General features: G+C 42.5%; 1 protein-coding gene across 1 annotated transcript in view; it reads right to left on the bottom strand.

Annotated features, from left to right (window-relative positions):
* Positions 1–860: 860 nt before the first annotated feature.
* The window catches only part of PTPRB (protein tyrosine phosphatase receptor type B), a 113352-nt gene continuing 91424 nt past the window's right edge, over positions 861–22788 (bottom strand). The window contains exons 23-34 of the mRNA XM_065886747.1: positions 22326–22425; positions 21403–21486; positions 21285–21302; positions 21081–21162; positions 19481–19571; positions 18661–18737; positions 16626–16760; positions 15189–15311; positions 14839–15002; positions 13163–13298; positions 4209–4329; positions 861–2276 (exon numbers count right to left, since the gene is read on the bottom strand). Coding sequence (XP_065742819.1) covers positions 2254–2276; positions 4209–4329; positions 13163–13298; positions 14839–15002; positions 15189–15311; positions 16626–16760; positions 18661–18737; positions 19481–19571; positions 21081–21162; positions 21285–21302; positions 21403–21486; positions 22326–22425 — 1154 coding nt within the window. The 3' untranslated portion in view covers positions 861–2253. The remainder of the gene's footprint in view (positions 2277–4208; positions 4330–13162; positions 13299–14838; positions 15003–15188; positions 15312–16625; positions 16761–18660; positions 18738–19480; positions 19572–21080; positions 21163–21284; positions 21303–21402; positions 21487–22325; positions 22426–22788) is intronic.

Here is a 22788-nt window from a genome sequence, read left to right as displayed (position 1 = left end):
GTAGGTTTTTTATGGTTTGAATTCTTGACTTGTTCAATTAATTGCTTTCTCTTTTTGGTCCAGCGATTTGCTAGAGAAGCAGCATCAGCTCTTGCCAGTGTGTGGTCCGCAGAAGGCTGCCGCTGCCCTGGTGCTCGGTAACTTCACTGCCTCATTGAGGCCCTCTTTCAGGCTTAACTGAAAATAGTAACAATAACCCCAGCATTATTACTGTGATGCTTTCTCTGTATTAAGTAGAAATGTGTAGTTTCTAGGACAGTGCCTGGCAAGTTGCAGGCACTAAAACTTTTCTGAATAAATGAAAAGCCAAAAATGAATTTCTTTCCATGTTTGAATATGCTTTGTGCCCAGCGACGTTAGCTTAAAATTGTTTTTCTAAATTTCTTGCCTTTTCTTATTAATACAGGGAAAGTTATTCCTAATAGACACCACATCTCATAAATCTCCGACCTTTATTTTCTCCCTGGTGGTACCACTGCCACACTCACATGTATGTTGTTCCTTTTCATTTCTAGAAGAGCCACCTGGTTTCCCGAAACAGGGTCAGAGACTAACACTGTCATTTCACACGGGCATTGAGCACGATGATACTGTGAAAACTTGGAATCCTCTTCGCATTCATTCTTATAAAGTTTTTTCCTGTTTCCATAAACTTCAAAGAGCCCTGGAAATTTTTCCAGTTTGGGTGGAGCTTTACTTAACTATAAATAACTCTTTTAGGAATATTTAATGATTTTTCCATTACTATGCCAATGACACCCATTATATTACTTATGGGACTCTATAGTATGTAGCAAAAATATACATTTTGAAAAGAAATGTACTCTTTCTGCAAATGAAGCTGTGAGATCAACAACCTTGATTTCTAATTCTTAAGTTTATTTCAGAGAAATTTGTAGTGAGAAAAAGGCAAACATTCCCGACTCATCTCTCAGGTAGCCATGAGGATAACCGTGCAGATGCCTGTCAAATTTTCTCCAGGAAGACCCTCAGAACTGGACCTTGGGGAGGGCAATGCCCACTTTCTGACTCACTGAAATTTGTTATAGTCAAAATAGGCACACACACTGAAGATCAACTTGGTAGAGTAGGTAGTGCTTTTTATATTAAATGCAACTGAAGGTGTCTACCCTATATTTTGACCTCAATGATTTACTAAAAAAGGCTTTTGGAAAATTTTATACTAAGCACCACTGAATTTTTGTGTTTTTTAAATTAACGATATATGATGTTTGAGGACATTTCTATAGATATTGATGTTAGGCCCTTTGATCAGGAGTATAATATGCCACCGCAATATTCTTTTAATGGGAAAACCAAGTGTGACGGGTGCAATTTTGACTCTTCCAAGAATGCAGCCCCCAAGAAATGAGACAAAGACGAGCATGTGTCCCTTGGGCAACACACACATCCCAGTGTGGGATGCGTGTTCGCACAGCACACCGTGGATGCAGTGAAACAGTTTCCCATCACTATGGATGGCACTTTGCATGTTGACTAGGTTTCCAGTTAGGAGGGCAGATGGCATGCTTCTTCATATGGGGAATTCATCACTTCTGTTTGGGTCGTTCTCTCTCAGAACCCTCAGCCCTGCAGCCTGGACTTGCTCAGCAAGTTACGTGGCCCCTGAGCTGACCACGTTGGCTTGAACCTCAGGCAGGAGAAAGGGGAGAGACTAACCACCTGAGGCACAACCACCGATTTAACCTTTGGTGCTGCTTAATCGCATCTCCCCAGTCCTTTCTTTTGATTGTTACATTTGTCCAAATCGCATTTGGATCATCTTTGGATCCTAAGATTCATGGGACGGCAGTGCAGCCAAGCCCGCTGTACTCCCTGCTCTGTCCAGCCCTGCCCTTTATCCTGTCCAGTAAGGATTAAAACTGGTAAAAACCACGGCCCCAGCACAGCAGGCACCTGCGTACACATTTTACCAGTCATCCTGTGATACTGGTTGAATTAGTTTATGTAGAACAAGCCATGAACACTTTAGTGTGGAAAAATAGTATTATATAAAGCTTAATATTAAACATTATGAAAAAATACATATTTACAGAAGAAACTACAAAATACAACTATGTACAATAATATCTGTTACCTTTAAATTACATAAATTCTTTAAAATTCTCCAGATTAATAAATTATACATAGTATCAACAGAAATAGCTTGCACCTCTGTAGGGCATGAAGCAAGTTTTTAAGAAGAAATCACACAGTGAATAGTTTTGATCCAGGAGATCTCCAGGTGCATTCTCAATGCCTTGAATAACCCGCATCTGAAAGGAAGGACACCAGAATTAGAGGCTGTAGCAGGGTGTGTCACAGTTGTTTCTTCTGTGTATGAAAATGACAAATGGCAAAGACTCACAGAAACGACAGAAACTCAATATGGTTTAGGATGAGACCATCCCAGGTCATTGCATTCAGAACCATAGATTACTAGAATTGGAAAGGACTACTGATTCCAGTCTATCCCCTCTGGTTTTACAGATGAACCCACAGACCCAGAGAGGCACAGAAACTCACTCAGGGTTACACGGCTTGTGAATGCTAGTTAGTTCCAGAGCTGTTCCTGAATCCTAATTTTCAGATGCCTGAAGCTAACCATACCATAGTTAGCTTCTTTCAGGAGCACCCAGGATCACACTAAAAAAAGACTCTTAAACAAGTCAAAACAATACAAAGGAACCTCCAAGATCCTCCAGAGCCCCCTCCATCCTGGAGCTTCTTAAAGAATCTGCTATGCAAAAACCTCAGTTTACTATACAGATAAATTAGGGGGTAATTAATCACAAAACAAAAGGATTATCTGATTTACAAAGAACTCCCTTAAAGTAGCAGCCCTCTTATGTATGGGTGCTTTACAGGTTATTAACTATTTTACATACTGGCTAGATGGGTGGGTATAGAGGGTGCAGAGAACTTAATAAAACTGAAGAGCATTTAGAAATGGTGATAAAAGAGCTCTAAAATCATGTTTGTCTCCCCCCCACAAAAAATAAATCTATAGGTGGATATTGGTCCGTGTGGCAAGAAACTGAAACTTATGACAACAGCTACATGAGTGAACATCTTGCAGTGAGCACTCCAGCCCCAGTCAAGCCTTCGGATGACTGTAGCCCTGGCCAATGTCTTGACTGCAACCTCATGAGAGACCCCGGGCCAGATCCACTCAGCTAAGCCCCTCCCAAATTCCTGATCTACAGAAACTATGAGATAATAAACATAGAGGTAAGCTGCTAAGTTTTGGTGTAATTTGTTAGCTGGTAATAAATAATACAATGTAACTTCAAATTTGCAATTAGCCAATGTGCTAAATTAGATCTTAATGATGGTCCTGAGTAGGAAAAGGCAGACCCTTCCTGTGTCAATTAACTATTGTCTGATCAAAGCAGTGCCTTACAAAGTTTATACATATTTTTTACTGAATTTGTCATTTAAAAAATGTAACATGCTTGTTCTAGGAAATTTAGAAAAAACATAAAATGGAAGAAAAATCATATATTATTTTACTACTCAGAGAAAGTTATTTAGTATTGTGGTATATTTCTTTCCAGTCTTTTTTTTCCCCCTTATGTGTTATTTCTGTTTGTTTTACATTCTTCTTTTCTTACTTAACTTATTTATGAGAATATCTATACTATTATAATATCTTTAAAAATATCATTCTTAATGACTGCATCGTGTTCTACTCAGTGGATGCACTGTGGTGTACTTAGTCCTCCACAGTTAAACATTTAGATTTTTTCACTCAGACCTTTAACTATGCAAAGCTTCATGCATAAAGCTTTTGCAGTACTTAGGGTGGCAGTAGAAATACTGGGTGAAAAGAACATATTAAGGACCTTGATACACGTGGCCAAGTTCTTCTCCAAAGGGATTTTACAATTTGAACTCCCAGTTGCTATTTCAAAGCATCCTTCTTAGCACTGAGCCTTATCCCTTAGAAATGTTAAGCCGAGTCCTGAGTAGAGGGCACCCCAGACCTAGGAAGAGATACCATGTGAAATCTGTGCTCCACTATGGGGGCTCTCCTCCCCCACTCTGCCTCTCTTCCCTGTTGCCACTTTGTGAGGGCATTTCCCTCAAGCCTTTGGGTAGAAGAAGAGATGCGCGGTGCACGTTGGAAAAGCTTGAGGTTTTTAATGGTTTCCAGATCCACTGTATTTTGATAAATAAACTTATAAATTAGTGAAGTAAGCTCCTACCTCTGTGATACTCTGGATTCACATTTTCGTAGATTGGAAACAAGGGGTTTTCTTGTTCACTCCGTAGCTTCCTTGCTCTGAGAACATCTCTTACACACTGATGTAGGTATACATACTGACACTATGAAAAAGCAGAAGACATGTCAGAGGAAGGCAAATTTTCAAGCATAAGAAAGACAAGGAGGGGCTTCCCTGGTGGCGCAGTGGTTAAGAATCCGCTTGCCAATGCAGGGTACACGGGTTTGAGCCCTGCTCCGGGAAAATCCCACATGCCGCGGAGCAACTAAGCCCGTGCGCCACAACTACTGAGCCTGCGTGCCTAGAGCCCGTGCTCTGCAACAAGAGAAGCCACCGCAATGGGAAGCCCACGCACCGCAACGAAGAGTAGCCCCCACTCACCACAACTAGAGAAAGCCCATGTGCAGCAATGAAGACCCAATGTAACCAAAAATAAATGAAAAAAAAAAAAAAAAAAAAAGTAAGACAAGGGAGTCTCACCAAACCTCAACAGTAATGGGATTCTATATGGTTAGCAAATTTCTTGATCATCCCTTCACTAATGGTCTCTAGTATGTAGAAGAGTGACTGCTTTCTATTACCACAGAGGATAGAATAATGATAATGGGCAGAGAGGTGGTGTTTATTCATCTTTTTTTCTGTACGTGCGTATTTAGAGTATGTTCCGTGAGGGCCTACAACTATGTCTGGCCATAGTAGGTCCTCCACAAACAGTTATTAAATATACAAATGAATGCCAAAAACTGTGCGATGCATTTTACATAAATTATCTCCTTTGATTATTTTGACAGCCTCATATAGTAGATATAATCATCCATATGAGTGGAGACTCAGAGAAGTTAAGTAACTTCTTCAAGGTCACGTAGCTGAGAAATGGGACCCTAGGATTTAATCCTGGGTGTGTGAACCCAAACTTCATGTCTTTTTCACTACACCAGTTTTCTTAGATGAAACCTAATTTCATTGCATTGTTGAATGAGAAAATCATTTCACTGCATACTGTGCTATTTCATTCCCTTTTGAGGGGGAGTATGGTGAGAAAAAGGAGGTGTATACAATAGGTGTGTACATCTTGGTTCTCTCAGCATCTGAGTCTGACTCATGGAAGAATCTCAAACATGTTGGCTGACTGCAGAAAACCACAGAGGCTTACACAGTGAGGCCAGACCCACCTGTCAGCTATCTGGAAGCTACTTTTTTTTTTTTTTTTTTTGCTGTCCCTTTGGAGAAGGTTGTGCTCTCCTTTGTGCAGCTTTTCTTTATTTTAGGAAATGCTTAAATTCTTTACAAATAGAATGATATTTTTATGCATGGTCTGCCGATGATGGCTGTGCTTCAAGAGATGAGAATTCTTTTAGTTCAAGTTTCTAAGCTGCTTCGACACCTCTCCTTGGGTCAGAATTTAAGCGAAGAGTTAACCAGATGTAATGTTTAAAATGAGTTATAAAGAACAAGACAAAACTAAATTTCAGCCAAATTTTAAGCTATGAAATCTGGTCACATATCAGAGTTATTTTCATAAAAAGAGTCATGGACTAATTCAGCACACTTTCATTTCGACCTGTATGAAAACAAGTCTATCCTGAATTTTTGAAGTATTGTAAGCAGAACCTAAATATAATTATGTGTTTGTGTGAGAAAGTGACAAATTTTGTGTTGCTTTGAAGGCTTATCAGACTCTCCTAGATTGGAAAAGCAATTTCTGTCTCCTCTGAATGTCTGTATGACCCATTTACCAGGGTATAGTGATATGGGTCTGGTTGTTGCTGACCTAAGTCACCACTTGGGTGCAGAAGCATCGTGCGTCTTGTCTGTGGTTTAGAAACTAACTACTTTGAAATAGAAACAAGTACAGAAGAGTCAGTGTTTTGGTGACCAAAAGGACACCACAAAGACCTCCACTGACAACAGAAGCTCAGCCATAGGCGGCCAAACTTGTGCATTGGGCCCCCTTCCTTACTACCAACCGAGCTGTCTAATAAGGGAATGAATGTCTGTGTAACCTTAGTGCTCCGCCTTGGGCTCGCTCAGTGACACAGCACTGCTCAGATCAGAGACCCTGGGCTCGCAGTCTGCCACCAGCTGGCCTAGATGGGGATCTCAGTTTCCCCATCTATAAAACAAGGAGAGCAAGGTCTCTTCTACAGCTAACATCTTTTGACTATTAATGGTTTGTATTAGACTTTGTATTGCTGTCAATTAGATGGATATTGAAAAACATTACTAGACCCTGTGTTTAAGGTGATCCATGTGGTCAGCTCTGGAGTGTTATCAAGGTTTGAGACACAACGGGAGACTATAAAATCTTACCTCATCAATGATCTTTAAAAGTGGACAAGTATTTATTTTTATGGGTTGGCACTAGGCATTGCCCCTGGCTGCGTGGTCATCTACTCACTGGACCTCATCATATAGGTCTGCTATAATCATTAGATTAGGATATTTCAAAGAAATCAATCAATCATAAGTGAGGCCTGTGTTAATATTAATAACCACTCTCTGCATTTCTGCTCACAAACCGAGCTCACTTGTTATGAGTGTTTTATGACACCTTGATCTTGAAAATTCAAGAAGGGTACTCTCCTGAAAATGGTTTTTAGTATAGGCAATCATTTCTGTCATCTTGAAAACAATCCACCAAATTATAGACTGACACTTCCCTGTTTTCTCCCATCCAAAGCATAATTCATATTTTCAATTCTACTGGGATATTAAATGAGTTTGAGAACTTAGAGTTTGACTGTGAATGAGCTGTCGTACCTCTATGCTACGTCTTATTAATAAATTCTTCAACAATGATCCACCCTGGGCTTTGAAACCAGTTAAAATTCATTAATTTGCCTTGTCTTAAATATAAATTCTTCCTTTCCCTACAGAATACCCCTTTGAAAATGATTACTACTAAAACCTTCAGATTGTTAATGTGTTCCCACTTGCTTTTTTTTCTTGTGAATTCCTTTATTCTTTATTCACATTTCATCTCTCTTCTTTGTTCTTGGATCTTTAAATCTTAAAGGCAGTTACAATACTTGACCTAGCAATAATGGTAGTTCATGTTCTTTAGTCAAATACTGGGTCTATCCTACTGGTAAGGGCAATACATCGATAGTTTCTTTTGGAAAATATACAGTCAAATCGGAGTGCAAGAAAGCATTAAACTTTAGAATCAAAATTTCCCCTGAATTTCTCCCTAGCTTGTGCTTTATTAAAACTTTCCTTTATTATTATTATTTTGTTGTTGTTGTGCTTCTCTCTTTTTTTTTTACATCTTTATTAGAGTATAACTGCTTTACAATGGTGTGTTAGTTTCTGCTGTACAACAGAGTGAATCAGCTATATGTATACTTATATCCCCATATCCCTTCCCTCTTGTGCCTCCCTCCCACCCTCCCTATCCCACCCCTCTAGGTGGTCACAAAGCACGGAGCTGATTTCCCTGTGCTATGCGGCTGCTTCCCACTAGCTAACTATTTTACATTTGGTAGTGTGTATATGTCCATGCCACTCTCCCACTTCGCCCCAGCTTACCCTTCCCCCTCCCTGTGTCCTCAAGTCCATTCTGTACGTCTGTGTCTTTATTCCTGTCCTGCCCCTAGGTTCATCAGAACCATTTTTTTTTTTAGATTCCATATATATGTGTTAGCATACAGTATTTGTTTTTCTCTTTCTGACTTATTTCACTCTGTATGACAGACTCTAGGTCCATCCACCTCACTACAAATAACTCAGTTTCGTTTCTTTTTATGGCTGAGTAATATTCCATTGTATATATGTGCCACATCTTCTTTATCCATTCATCTGTCGATGGACGCTTAGGTTGCTTCCATGTCCTGGCTACTGTAAATAGAGCTGCAATGAACATTGTGGTACATGTCTCTTTTTGAATTATGGTTTTCTCAGGGTATATGCCCAGTAGTGGGATTGCTGGGTCATATGGTAATTCTATTTTTCGTTTTTTAAGGAACCTCCATACTGTTCTCCATAGTGGCTGTATCAATTTACATTCCCACCAACAGTGCAAGAGGGTTCCCTTTTCTCCACACCCTCTCTGGCATTTATTGTTTGTAGATTTTTTGATAATGGCCATACTGACTGGTGTGAGGTGATACCTCATTGTCCCACTTTATTCTTAACGAAAAGTAGATAAAGTCTAATGTATGAACTTCACGTCATATAAGATCATTTTCCTATGTCCAGCAAGCTGGTGAAGCCTTAGTTCCATTCAACTTCACCGATAGCTGTAGTATGAGATAATATTTATAGGATTGTACTTATAGCCTTTCATGGTCTCTGAATGCACAGTTTAGCAGAGGGGCAGGTATGTGGACAAATAACTATAAAGTGATAAACGTAAGACAGAACTGTTTATAAAGCTTCATACATGAGAAGAAGCCATCAGGTTCACTTTGGAGGGAGGAAAATACGGAGCTAGAGAGAAAAGGCGACATTTGTTAAGAATTTGAGCAAAGAAATAGGATATTCCAAATGATGTAAATAACACGAAAGTGCAAATATATTCTGAAAGCTGTGAGAAGTCTAGTGTAGTTAAAATGTAGGGTGCATAGGTCATGGGAAACTCCCAGGACAATTCCCCAAATGAGCACTGAGTCCCATAACATCCCACTGTTTCCTCCTCGTGGGGAGCAGATAAGATTGATGGACAGTTACTATCACCTATTGTTCTTTAACAAGTTATTGCTCCGTCTGAGTGTCTCTCTCAGAGTCAGGCTGCAAACATGCCCCAAGCCAGGCTAAAAGAAGGAGGGACACACTCAGCAGCTAAAAGAAGGAGGGACACACTCGCAAACTCCCTGTCTAATGCCTCCTTGTTTAGAAACCTTTGCTCTTTAATATATTTATCAAAACTTGTGAAGCCCTGCACCCCTTTGTCTCTCAAATAAGGTAGAATAAAGTTGAAGTTGACTCTCTCTGTGGACCCAGAAAAGTAATACAGGGGATGTCAGAATGTCCTTTTTCCTTTGCTGGAACCATCACCCACAAGGGCTCAGCTGTGGATCGCACCCCTTTGCACTCACTCTCAAAACCAAGTGAGCGGTGCCGGTTCTGAGCATCTAAGACCGTAGAAGGAGCCCACCTTCAGCAGAGCCTTCAAGCAAGACAGATAATATCTGGATATTGTTTGGGATTTTGTTTGATAGAGAAAAAGGAAAGAGAAAATTTCTATCTTATTGCAATCTTTATTCAGCATGATCAAAAGAATTGTTGATTCTGGCCCAGAGAGGGAAGCCTTCCTTAATTTTGACAGACCCTAAAACAGTGGGGATGGGTGGCATTATGACATGAAACTGGGGAAATAAGTTGGAACCAGGCTACGAAGAGCTTGAGCTTCATTTTAAAGCAATGAAGAGCTTTCCACGATTTTTATGCAGGGAGTTGACACAGCGAGAGAGCACTTTGGTGGTGGCAGTGGTGATGGAGCTGTTAGGGCAGAAGCTAGAGGCCGGAAAGCCACAAGGAGGCTACTGCGAAGGCCCGCTGGGGGTTAGTGAAGAGCTGGGCAAAGGCAGGGTCGAGAGACTAGAACAAGGAGAAAGATGCTTGGTAGAATGTACAGGGCTTAGTCGCTGCTCAGATGTAACTATGGGAACTGTGGGAACAGAAGTCAGATCCCCAACCAGGGATCAAACCTGGGCCCCCTGCAATGGAAGCACGGAGTCCTAACCACTGGACTGCCAGGGAAGTCCCTGTTGTTTACGTTTTTAAAGAAAGATAATGAGTTCGGTTTTGAGGGTTTTGAGTTGGAGATGAGATGACTGTAAAGCTTCCTGGTGGAACTGCCCAGGAGGCAGGTACTCAGGTGAATGCTGGGGAAGGAGAATGAGATTTGGGACATGTGAGCATCTACGTGGTTCCCAAAGCCATGGGAGTGGAGGACATCACGAAGAATGAAGATGGAGAGAAAGAAGAGCTGTGCCTTGAGGACAGACCCTCGGGAACTCGAACACTGAAAAGGCAGGCTGAAGAACGAGAACCATAGAATCTGCAGAGGTTAGGAGGAGAAGGGGAAGAGAACAGGGGAAAGAGGAGTTATGTCCAAGGAGGAGGGAGAGCTTTGGCATATTGTGTTGCCCCTGCCCTGGAAGTTAGCCAGTGATATTTACAGTAGGGGGTGCCTATTCTTTGCCAAAATGCATCTCCAGAGTTCTGAGCAGGTGTACAGAAGTGATACATGGCCCAAGAAGCTCTGACAATAACCAGGGAGCCTGAACCCCACCCCCCGCCACACACACACCCCTTGCGATTATTTATAATGTGATAATCTCCTCTTCTCCAAATTACAAATTAAGTATGGTTTGAGTTTGTGAAAATGAAAACAAATTAGTAATGGAACACTGATGCTGACTTTTTAGCAGCATAATTGTAGGATATTTGTTCATTCATTTAATAGATTAAAAAAATATTGAGGTTAGAGCAAAGGAAAACAAGTTCCTACCCTCTAGGAACTTGTAGTCTTGTGGAAAAAGCTGAAGGAAAACAATGATGATATAGTGTGATATAATTCTACAACCCTTAATTAAAGAACAGAGCTAGACAGTGGTCGTCAGTGGCTGCCAAAACCGTTAAGCGAAAGGCCGATGGGAAATGTTACAGTGGATGACCATTGTCATTTCATCAGCATGGAGAAGAGACACAGACAGGAAGTGCCTCCTGATATGATGCAACAGGAAGTACTCAGCACCACCCACGAAGCATGTGGTCTAGAGACTTCATGAAGCCTCTAGATCTAATGACCCACTGACAAAAATTATGAGAAATAGAGGAATACATTACCTTACGTTATGAAAAATGGAATACATTATGAGAAAGCAGTCAGCCACATTCAGAACGTGGGAAAATCTATGGAAAATGAACTGATTTCTTTAACAAATAAATGGCACAGAAAACAAATCAGAGGGAGGACTGTTATAGATGAAAAGAAATTTAAAAGAGACTTCAACCAAACACAATGTATGGACTTTGGATTCTAACGCAAACTAAGTGTAAGAAGAAATCTTTGAGATAATTAGGGATATTTTAACACTGACTAGATATTAGATGATATTAAGGGATTATGATTAAAATTGTTAGGTGTGATAATGGTATTGTGGTCATGATTTTTAAAGAGTCCTTAACTGTAAAAAAATATATATATAACTGTAAAAATATATATGCAGTAAAATATATAATACTATTAATAATGCATAATATATAAATATATAAAATATAAAAATATATTAAATATATATGTTTTTAAATACACAGTATTAGTAGGATTTGCTTTAAAATATTCCAGTGAGGTCATGGGCTGGGGGAACAGTGTATGTGGGCTATAAATGCAAAAAGAACACAGAATACTAATAACTGTAGAGACTGGGGTTTGGGTATGGACATTCATTATAATAGTTTCCCTAGTTTCATGTATTTTTTTAAAGTTTCATAATAAAATATTTAAAATTTTATTATGGAATTGGGGATAGAGGGTCCTGGGTGTGGGCCCTGCCTGTATGAGGCAATGACGACAGTGTTTTCCCAAATGTGTAACAGAATATGAGGATCTGCAGGATATTAATATGTGCTATACAACAAGGGGATCCAGGGGCTTCCCTGGTGGCACAGTGGTTGGGAATCTGCCTGCCAATGCAGGAGACACGGGTTCGAGCCCTGGTCCGGGAAGATCCCACATGCCACAGAGCAACCAAGCCCATGCACCACAACTACTGAGACTGCGTTCTAGAGCCCGAGAGCCACAACTACTGAAGCCCACACACCTAGACCCCATGCTCCGCAACAAGAGAGAAGCCACCGCCATGAGAAGCCCGTGCGACGCAACGAAGAGTAGCCCCCGCTCGCCGCAACTAGAGAAAGCCTGCGCGCAGCAACAAAGACCCAACACAGCCAGAAACAAATATAAATAAATAAATAAATAATTTTTTTTAAAAAAGAAGGGAATCTTGGGGGGGTCAAAGCAGTTTCAGCAATAGTGGACTCAACCAAGCTCGAGGGGAGCCTTTGCTGCAGGACATCTCCGTTTTGTGGAGCATGGCCACCTGCACAGCTTTCATGTATCCTGTGACTCTAACAGGGGACATGGTAGCATGTAGAACTTTTCACCTTTTTGACCATAGGCAATTTTTTAATAGAGGACTTTGCAGAACTACTTGGGAAACACAAGGGCAAGAGAACTTGGGCCTGGTAAGGCAATGATACAGAGGAATGACAGGCTTGGTCTCTCGGGGGACATAGATTTGACTCTGAGGCTGTGGGGCAGGGCACGTGGGGCTTAGGGCTTGTGATTCTCTAGAACAGGGTTCAAGTCCCAGCTCAGCCACTTCATAACTGTGCAAAGCCCTTTAGCCTCTCAACTTCAGTTTTCTAGCCTGGAAATGGAAAATAATACTTCTCTCATCTGGCTTTTTTTTTTTTTTTTTTTTGGTGAAAATTTAATGAGATAATATGTTCAGAAATGCCCTGCAAATGTTAAAGGACTGTATAAATGGAAGCATTTATCCTTCACAATTAATGTACACTCCTTGGTGTGGGGTTGCAGCTGGGGTGGGCTGAAGGAGAGAAGAGATTAGAATCTGCTTCCTCTTTACTAACTGAAGTTCTTGCGCTCAATCACTAGCCTATCTTAAAATGACCTTCATGATGAGCTAGCTGAACTTTGCCCATGTTAATGCATTGATTTAAAAAAAATCTATTTTTCTTCCTACCCACCTAAAGAAGATGGGCAACCAGTTCAGTAAAGATAAGAATATACATCATCCTCAAGGTCACTGAAATTTGTTTCAAAATAAAAAGTCCCAGAAAACATCACTATTCAATTCTCTTTCTTCTCCTAAAGAGTCATAGTTCTTTCCCCTTATCAGATTAAAACCCCAGACATTTTAGAGGATGGAGACAGGCTGGTCTGTGTCCTCCAGCCGAACTCTTACCTCAGTCTGGACCATGTGAACCCTGTGAAGTCTTAGGTCATGCACTGCTCCATAAATGTCCACAGAATCTTTGGAATCTAATTGCTGGAGGATTCGGTCCAATGCGATAAAGGTTCCAGTCCTACCCACACCGGCACTAGAAGAGAGCGTAAAGAAAGACTGAGCCTTTTTAATTAAACTGGCCTTTCTGGACTGCATCCAGAGACTCTAGCACAATCTTTCCTTTCCCTTCCAAGTTAGAGGAGACTATAGGAATACTTTTTTCTCTCAATGTGCTCTCTCAAAGAAATATAACCCAAGGCTCCGGCCTTCCATCTTTCCTCCTTCCTTCCTCCATCTTCCCACCCTGTCAGAGGTAAGGACTTGCTGTGTATCATTTCCATGCATGCTTTCATACTCTTCCTATATTCATGTAAATCCACACACAATATATTCTTTCAGTGTGTTTTCAAAATTTACTAAAATGGTAACATGTTTTATGTATTCTTTTGCCAACATTTCTATTGAATATTTTTTTGAAATTTGTCTACGTTGTTACATGTAGATCTAATTTCTTTTGTAGAGTTCATAAACCACCACTAATCCATCCCCTACTGATAGACAGTGAGATCGTTTTTAGTTTTTCTCTATTAGAAACTGTGTTGCAGTGAACATCATTGTGCACATGTGTGGGGATTTCTCAAGGGTTGATATGTAGAAGCAGAACTGCTGGATCATAGCAATATGAACACCTTCAGCTTTACCAGGGATTGTCAAATTGCTCCCTAAAGTGATGGCACAACCTGGGGATTTTTGATGCACATATTTTAAGATAAAGAAGAACAGTTTTTCAGTGGTATTGGGTGAAAATGCCTGCCATTCTTTAGAAAGCAGGAAGCTCTTGAGAGCCTCACGTTCCTATTAAAAGCATCAGGGTTCCAACGACATATAAAAGCTGGGCTCCTAGGGTGCTGGGCAGATTTGGAGAAAATGAGTACACCTGACATTTCTCTTACTGTAGCAGTTCCCTGCTCTTTATTTATTAGTGCCATTCAGTTAGGGCTATCAGAGTGTTTCTGCAAACATTAATTAGCTAAACACCAGGCTCCCCAGGGAGAAGGACAGTGACAGACTGCTTGTAGCTTGATTTTTATGGACGTACAGACTGAAGCAAAGACAAGTCAAGAAAGAACAGAAATTTAAGAGCAAAATTGGGTTGCCACATATGGCAAGTACCACTTGACTTGGCAGGAAGTCTAGAGCAGGGATCCTGAAGGCTGGTTAGGTTTTACACAGGTGGAGGAGAGAGAGAAGGCCATTCCAGGAGTAAGAATGGTAACAGGCAAGGATGAGTGTGAGCTGTCTCCTCCCCCGCTACAGTGGGAGGGGAGTCTCTGGGCATTTGGATAGGGGGGTGAGATGGGGCCTAATTATGGGGGACCTGGCAGTCACAGAAGAACTTTGCATTTGCTATAGTAGGAAAAAGAGCAAGAGGGAGAGAAAGATGGAGAGTGAGGGTGAGAGACAGTGCAAAGGAATGAGGCTGGAGAGGAGTGGGTGGAAGAGGGTGGAAGAACATCCCCTGGGCCTCTGTAGACTGGTTGGGTAGACAAATCCTCCAGCCACTCGATTCTTCAGGCTTACACCCTTATTTCTACTCCCGGCTGCCACTTTGTTGGCTTCGGGGGGCGGAGTACCTGCAGTGCACCGCGGTGGGCCCGGCCCCCGGGGTCCTGTTGATGTAGTCCCTGACAGTTCTCACAAACTGGATCAGGGACTGGGTGGTCTCCGGGACTCCGTGGTCTGGCCACACCGTATAGTGAAAGTGGCGGATGAGTCTGTGCGCGTCCAGCTGTTCCTCCTGTAAGAGCAGAGCGACTAATAAGAGGAACGGCCCGAGGCAAACCTTCAAATTTGACAACCGTGCCCCTGCAGGGATTCCTATGAGCGAAACTACAGGAGAAGAAACCAGCAGAAAAGAGGACTGACGGGCGTTCTTCATCTGCCCAAGCTGCGTTATTAAACAAAGTCAAACAAACCAACGTACGCTGCATATCCGAAACTCCCGGATGGTCCACTCGGGCAGCACGGACTCCGAGAGCATCTGCAGGATGAGGTCCCCGTAGTAGAGGGAATCCTGGTCCGCTGGCCAGTAATGGTCACACTTTACCTAGAGGAAGGCGGGCAGAAAAAAAAAAGTGAGTCCGGAAACGCGCCTCCTCCATGAACCTGTACTTTCCCTCCTCGAAATGTCTTCTTGAGTTGGAATCCAGGGTGAGCTGCTGAGGCAGTCTGACCATCTTTTTTGCATTAACCTGCTCATGGCCAGGGCTGAAGCTGGGCTGCTGCTCCAAGTGAAGGAGAGACACCGTTCAAGGAGCAAACCCCACCCCCCCAACCTTCGGATTCATTTTCCTTTCAGGTTCAGTGTTCTATGGCTTTTGTTGAGTTTTTATTGATTTCCTCAGCATTTCAATTCCACTAGCACATAAGCCATGTCTTACAATTTCTCGGTTTTGTTTGTTTTTCTGAAGAAAGATCCAGTTGCGAAGAGGAAGCCATTGTCTCCCTGGCCCTTTTCTGTTTATATTTTGATATCGTTGTCCCAACCTGGATCCAGTGCCATGTGCCATGTGATCTTTGAAAAGGCAGAACATTTAGCCAAGCTCACATTCACAGATGGAGACAGGCGAAAGAAGACTGTGGACATATAATTATTGAGCACAGTTACTGGGCACTTCATGTAATCTCTCTTTCTAATCCTCAAAGTAACCATACAAAGTAGAGGATTATAAATGCCAGTACAAGAGGTTTGCTTAGTTTGTCCAGATAACTACTTTACTTTGTTTCTGCAGACACAGCCTAAAATTCACTTCCCCTTCTTTCCTGAAAGTAGGGACAGCGCCAGTGACTCGGCCAGTTTATCTCTTCTCTCCATACAGCGGAGAATGGAGCAGACAAGAGGCCAGGTAATCCTTCTGTGTCATGGGCGCTTCTGATAATCCCAGTTGTCAAATGCAAACATCTTTGACTGAAACTTCAGACCCAGAATCAGAATTGGGCATCACCTGGGTTTACGATAGAGGCTTTTATAACCAAGTGGTTTTAATTCACTAACAGTGTTCTTACATGACCCCTACTTGGCTTTTATGGTCTTTAACTTCTTTTTATTCTTTTTTTTTTTTTTTTTTTTTTTTTTGCTGTACGTGGGCCTCTCACTGTTGCGGCCTCTCCCGTTGTGGAGCACAGGCTCCGGACGCGCAGGCTCAGCGGCCATGGCTCACGGGCCCAGCCGCTCCGTGGCATGTGGGATCCTCCCGGACCGGGACACAAACCCACCCACGTCCCCTGCATCGGCAGGCGGACTCTCAACCACTGCGCCACCAGGGAAGCCCTGGTCTTTAACTTCTGATGGAGATGGGGAGTAGAATTACACCAGGTGGAGGAAAGCGAGGTTGGTATGTCAGGAAGACCGTTTACTCACTCGGCCCTTCTCCACACACTGGGTCACCATGACGATGTTGTGAACATTCTGTTCCCACGCCATTTTCCAGAAGTCATCCTTGGTGCCGGGAAGAGGTCCCTGAGTAGCGATGTATTCTCTCCTGAAGTTGTTGCCCTGCAATGAATTTACAATGTGGAGAGTCAAAAACAATGGGCCTCTTCACAACTCTAAACAAAGGGTTAGCTCTGCAGATTAGGTGAGATGTAAGTCTTTGCCAGGGCCCTGACTTGAGAAAAAAGATACTAACACATGTCAAGGATTGGAAGCAGGAAGGACAAAGGCCGGAACACTGACCTATTGTTAAGAGCCAAGTTCCTTTTTATTAGGTTGTGTTTATTCTTAAAGGCAGTGGAGGACTCAGGCAATAATTTAGAAAACACTTCACCCTCAATTATGAGTGTAAATATATATACCTGTGTGTGCGCGCATGTGCGTGCGTGCGTGTGTGTATGTGTGTGTATGGACTGTCTGAGGAACTAACATTGATCAGGCTCTTTCCCTATTTAACATAGAAGAGTTTTAGTCATTTCAGGTACTTGACTTTGGGTTGTTGGTAAGAGATACCATGCAAGGGAAACTTAAGGGAAGAGGACCCACTGTTTATTGAGCATCCACCCTATAACACGTTGTGGGTCAGGATTTTCACAGATCTTATTTAATTGTAACCACAACTCTATGAGCTAGGATATTTTCACCCACACATCCTGCACTCCAGCAGCATGGAATTACTTGCAGATCCCAGTAGAAGCTCTTTCTCTCCTTGCCTCTCCTCAGGGCCTCTACACTGTGTCACCTCTGCCACACCCATCCCCGCTCTACCCACTGCCTCTCGTCTGGCGAATCCTTATTTATCCTCCAAGTCTCAGCATGGTGCCTGCTCTGCTGAGCCTTCCTTTATCTTTCTGCTGGAGGATGTTCTCCCAGAAGCTCCTGCAGCAACCTATAGCCTCTCGCTACTCAGAGAGTGGTCCTCAGACCAGTGGCACAGGGATCATCTGGGAGCCTGTTAGAAATACAGAATCCCAGGTCCCACCCCAGTCCTGCTGAATCAGAAGCTGCATTTTTTTTTTTTTGGCCGAGACGCGTAGCATGTGGGATCTTAGTTCCCCAACCAGGGATCAAACCCGTGCCCCCTGCAGTGGAAGCACAGAGTCTTAACCACTGGACCGCCAGGGAAGTCCCGTCAGAAGCTTCATTTTAACAAGACCCGCAGATGATGTGGATATATGTTAATGTTGGAGAAGCACCATTCGAGCCTGTCAAGGGCATCGCCCACCTTGTCATTTCCTGATGCCACAACTCTGCTGAGAGTTCCCTGAGGGTTAGGATTCCATCTGACCCTCTCCTTGTACACAGCTCAGAGTCTGACTTCCACTTTACTATATAGTGTTTATGGACTGAATGGAGGATTATTTGAGGTAAATATTATCCTCACTTTTTTTGGAAAAGGAAATGGAGGCCCACAGAATTGACATAACTTGCCCGAGGTCCTAGAGTCAGCAAGGGGCAGAGATGGGATTCAAACAGGGTCTGTCTGACCTTAAAGCTTTTTCCACTGTAGGTGCCGTAGGAAGCTGGCGAAATGCTAGCCAGAATCTGAGCCCAAAGGTTTGGCACAACCTTTGAGTTGTGTCTGTGGTTTTCAAAAATCCACATAACTTTGAATCAGCTTCCCTAGCTAGGCAGCCTTAGCCGTGGAGGTCTAGCTTCCTCAGGGAGCTCTAATCTTGACTAAGGGCTGCAGAGCGAAAATGACCTTTGAAAATGCCTCCTGGGCTCATTATAATCATATGTGACTAGAGCCATTTTGAAAACTGGGCCTTAGCAGTGACTGAATAGGACAGCCTGTGTTTTACGGCAATCAGACATATCTTTTTTTTCTTTTTTTTCTCTAAAACTGACATGTTTCCAGACCTTAGAACGGTGGGAGCGTGTTGGAGGAGGGCTGTCTCCAGCATAGCCACCCGTCAAAGCTTCCTCCCAGTTACTATGGCCCCGTGGTTGGTTCACTTACAGGGATGTAGCTGGCATTAATATAGTCAGAGCACGGGTCATCATCCACATTGGACAGCTTCACTCGAGAGGCATCATCTGCAAGGAAGTTTATTGACAGAGATTTGTCAGCGAGTCATGGCGATTCTCCTGCTGTTTACAGAATGCTTGGTGTTTGATGTGCGTTAGCTCTGACCCCCATGACAGCCCCACGGGGGAGGTATTCTCATCTCCATTTTGCAGATGAGGCTCAGACAGGATCACTAACTTGCCTCTGGTTGCACAGGTGACCCGGAAACACACAAGCAGACGAGCCAAATGCTCTCTGAAGCCCCCTCTGTGCCTTCCTTTGTAATACCATATCATTTGCCCGATGGAGTGGCCAGCTCCCTTTCACTGCTAGAATGAATACAATCCAGAAAAACTACCTTCTATTGCTTCACCTAATTGGGTAAGGATAACACATAAATATATGTACATATATAAATAAACAAACAAACAAAAAATATATAAAATTGCTAACTACAGACTTTAAGTAAACCCAGCTTGGCCCTTATTGTTAACCCTGTTACTGCTCTTAGGCCTCTATAAGGAGAAGCATTAGGACCACATGGTGAAATGTCAACAGCATAGGAGGCCTCTCAGAGCCAGAATCTCAGCTGGTTGTTATCTCCCTGGAGGGAAGTGCAATAACATACAGGTCATTTCTTTTTAAAGACTTTTCAGAGCCTCTGATCTCCCATATCCAGCTATACCATATTGCTTTGCCCCATTTTACTCATGGAAAAGAGAAAAAAATGGCTAGAGGAAGACAGTATTACAAATTTCAACACAAAACTTACAGGGCAATATATTGTTGTATCGATTTTTCCCTCTATTCTCTGGCAAGAGTGCAATGTCACATGACTGGTTTCGACCCACGTCTTTTAGGTCCTGTTAGGTCAAAAATAAGTTTGCAGGTGAAGAATGTGAGATAGAAAAGGGCAAATCAGACAGTCCCTGAGATACATAATACTATAACCATATGTTACACTAGCTGCATTTGTGGAATGTCTCCTATCCAACCTCTGTGCATCAGCTCTGATCCCCACGAGAGCCCCACAGGAGGTAGTCTCATCTCCATTTTACAGATGAGGCTCAGACAGGATAATTCACTTGCCCCAGGTCACACAGGTGGCAAAGCTGGGAACTGAATCCAAAGCCTGGGCACTTTTCACCAAACCACATTGTCTCCCAGGCCAGCAAAAGGCCAGCTTAAATAACTGACAGCAATCTGTATAAAACGAATGCATGAAAGATGCTCAGCATCACTAATCATTAGAGAAATGCAAATCAAAACCACAATGAGGTATCACTTCACACCGGTCAGAATGGCCAGCATCAAAAAATCTACAAACGATAAATGCTGGAGAGGCTGTGGAGAAAAGGGAACCCTCTTGCACTGTTGCTGGGAATGTAAATTGATACAGCCACTATGGAGAACAGTATGGAGGTTCTTTAAAAAACTACAAATAGAACTACCATACAACCCAGCAATCCCACTACTGGGCATATACCCTGAGAAAACCGTCATTCAAAAAGATACGTGCACCCTAATGTTCATTGCAGCACTATTTACAATAGCCAGGTCCTGGAAGCAACCTAAATGTCCATCAACAGACGAATGGATAAAGAAGAAGTGGCTCATATATACAATGGAATATTAGCCATAAAAAGAAACGAAATTGAGTTATTTGTAGTGAGGTGGATGGACCCTCAAATACCTATGCTAACACATATATATGGAATCTAAAAAAAAAAATGGTTCTGATGAACCTAGGGGCAGGACAGGAATAAAGACACAGACGTACAGAATGGACGTGAGGACACGGGGAGGGGGAAAGGTAAGCTGGGACGAAGTGGGAGAGTGGCATGGACATACATACACTACCAAACGTAAAATAGATAGCTAGTGGGAAGCAGCCGCATTGCACAGGGAGATCAGCTCCGTGCTTTGTGCCCACCTAGAGGGGTGGGATAGGGAGGGTGGGAGGGAGGCACAAGAAGGAGGGGATATGGGGATGTATGTATACGTATAGCTGATTCACTTTGTTATACAGCAGAAACTAACACAACATTGTAAAGCAATTATACTCCAATAAAGATGTTAAAAAAAAAACAACTGACAGCATTGGTTTGCATTTGAAGTTTGTCAATTCTTTCTTACCATCTGGTCTGGGTAGCGCTTTGTCTGCTGTACTATTCCAGAGATCAAAATGGCCTCTGAGACTAGGTGGTATATTGTGCAGGGAATGGATTCAGGCACAAAAGAATGCTCAGCTGAGACCCTAAGTGCCCACCTAACTCCTGAGCCCAATCAGCCTGTGAATCCACAGTGAAGGCTTGGAGGGAAATTCTGCTAAGGACCAGGGGTGCTAAAGCATCACTGCCTCTGAGTTGTACCTCGTATTCCTTGGATAGAAGGTAGTTGGAGTCGGCCTGCAGCTTCATGAAGTGTCCTTCAAACTGGTTTACTTTTATGGGGCTATAGTTAAAAATATAATAGAAGGAAAAGAAAATTACTGAAGAACAGGGAAAATGCCATACCCAGCCCCAGTTACATTTCAAAAGCAGATAATACAGTAACTAATGAGTTCTCTCTCTTACCAAGAAGTCTTCCGGTTACTGTGAAGAAAAGCCAAAAGGAGAAAGATCTCATTAGCAAATGTCACGTAATACAGTCAACTCATCTTTCAATAAATGAAATGAAGGAAAATGTGCTCACCCTTTTTGGCCCAGGTTCAAGTGGACAGACAGTGGTCGATCCCGACGAATACTCAGGCGGGCAGAGGGCCTTTCTCGACCATGGCTGAAACCCAAGGGAGAGGACTTATATTCTGATTATGAAATAATTTAAACAAATTTCTCCATTTATGGTAAGGCTGTGCATGTTTGTGCAAATATGGATTTTTCAGTACGTGTATATTTTACACTCAGCCAACATCCCTTTGAGGGAGGGAAAAGTGAGGGAGAACATAAAGAAGAAATAGATTTTTCCCACTAGGAAACCATCCTGCAATAGCTGGAGATTTGTCTTCTGGTTTTTGGCTACAGGTCATAATCACTTCCCACACTCTCAGTAAAGCTTTCTATAAACACACACACACACAGAGTAAACCTTAGAGGCAAGACACGACTGGAAGAGAGAGGACATGCCAAAGAAAAGAAATTCCCTAAGAGAAGAGGGCATGGCACCGGGGCCACATGCTGTTTAGTTCTCTTTGGTCCCTTCTTAAGTTAGCATGGCAGATATGAGCCACAAAATGGAGATGTCAACTATACTTTTCAGCATATTTCAGAAAAGTATTTGGGCACACAATATGCAGACATCTCTGTCTTCGTGAGGTAACTGAACCACACACACGATTTTTTTTTCCTGTGCCAAAGGAGCTATTTCACATCCAAATGAGGCTACAGATGGCCCCTCAGTCATTTGGTGAGGGCAAGACTCAGCAGTGGTTACGTAGAGAGGCTGAAAAAAGTGAGTCATGGTTTTAGGGTTTGATTCTTGTTTTTCTGAACAAACAAAGGTGATTTAACCTGGAGAAATTAAATGATTTTTCCCTCCTTACTTTTCAGGCTAAAGAGCATTTTCAGTTGCATCTTTAAAATTGTGGACCCAATTGCCAAAGGGATCTTTGTACTCACCTGGCTTTCTGTCTGCAGATTAATAAGGCAACAACAGCTACCAGCATGCCAATTAAGAACAGACCAGCACTCACACCTTCAATAACTCCAAACAAAGGCTCTACAATAATCCAGAGGGCAACAACAAACCCAGGTGGGAAAATTAGTGTTAAAGAACCAGTAAGATAGCTATTGGAACCCCATCTCCCTAGGAACGTTATTACAGAAGGATTCAAACGATGGCCACACTAAGGCATTTACTACCGAAAGGCTAAGCGGTACGCAGCTGAACAGATGAGACATTGGCTACTACCAAGTGACAGCAGGTTGGTCATTATACTTTTGGAGTCAATGGTGTTCCGCGTATAAAGGAATTTGGGACTTCATCTATGCTTGTATGTAAAGCTTTGGGGCACTTGAGATAAAGGCCAGCAGTTTGCCACCAAGGTAAAGATGCTATTTCACTTGTATGAAACGTGTTTTA

The sequence above is a fragment of the Phocoena phocoena genome, chromosome 11, assembly GCF_963924675.1.
Source record: "Phocoena phocoena chromosome 11, mPhoPho1.1, whole genome shotgun sequence".
In the NCBI taxonomy this organism is placed as follows: domain Eukaryota; kingdom Metazoa; phylum Chordata; class Mammalia; order Artiodactyla; family Phocoenidae; genus Phocoena; species Phocoena phocoena.
This window is presented reverse-complemented; position numbering and strand designations above follow the sequence as displayed.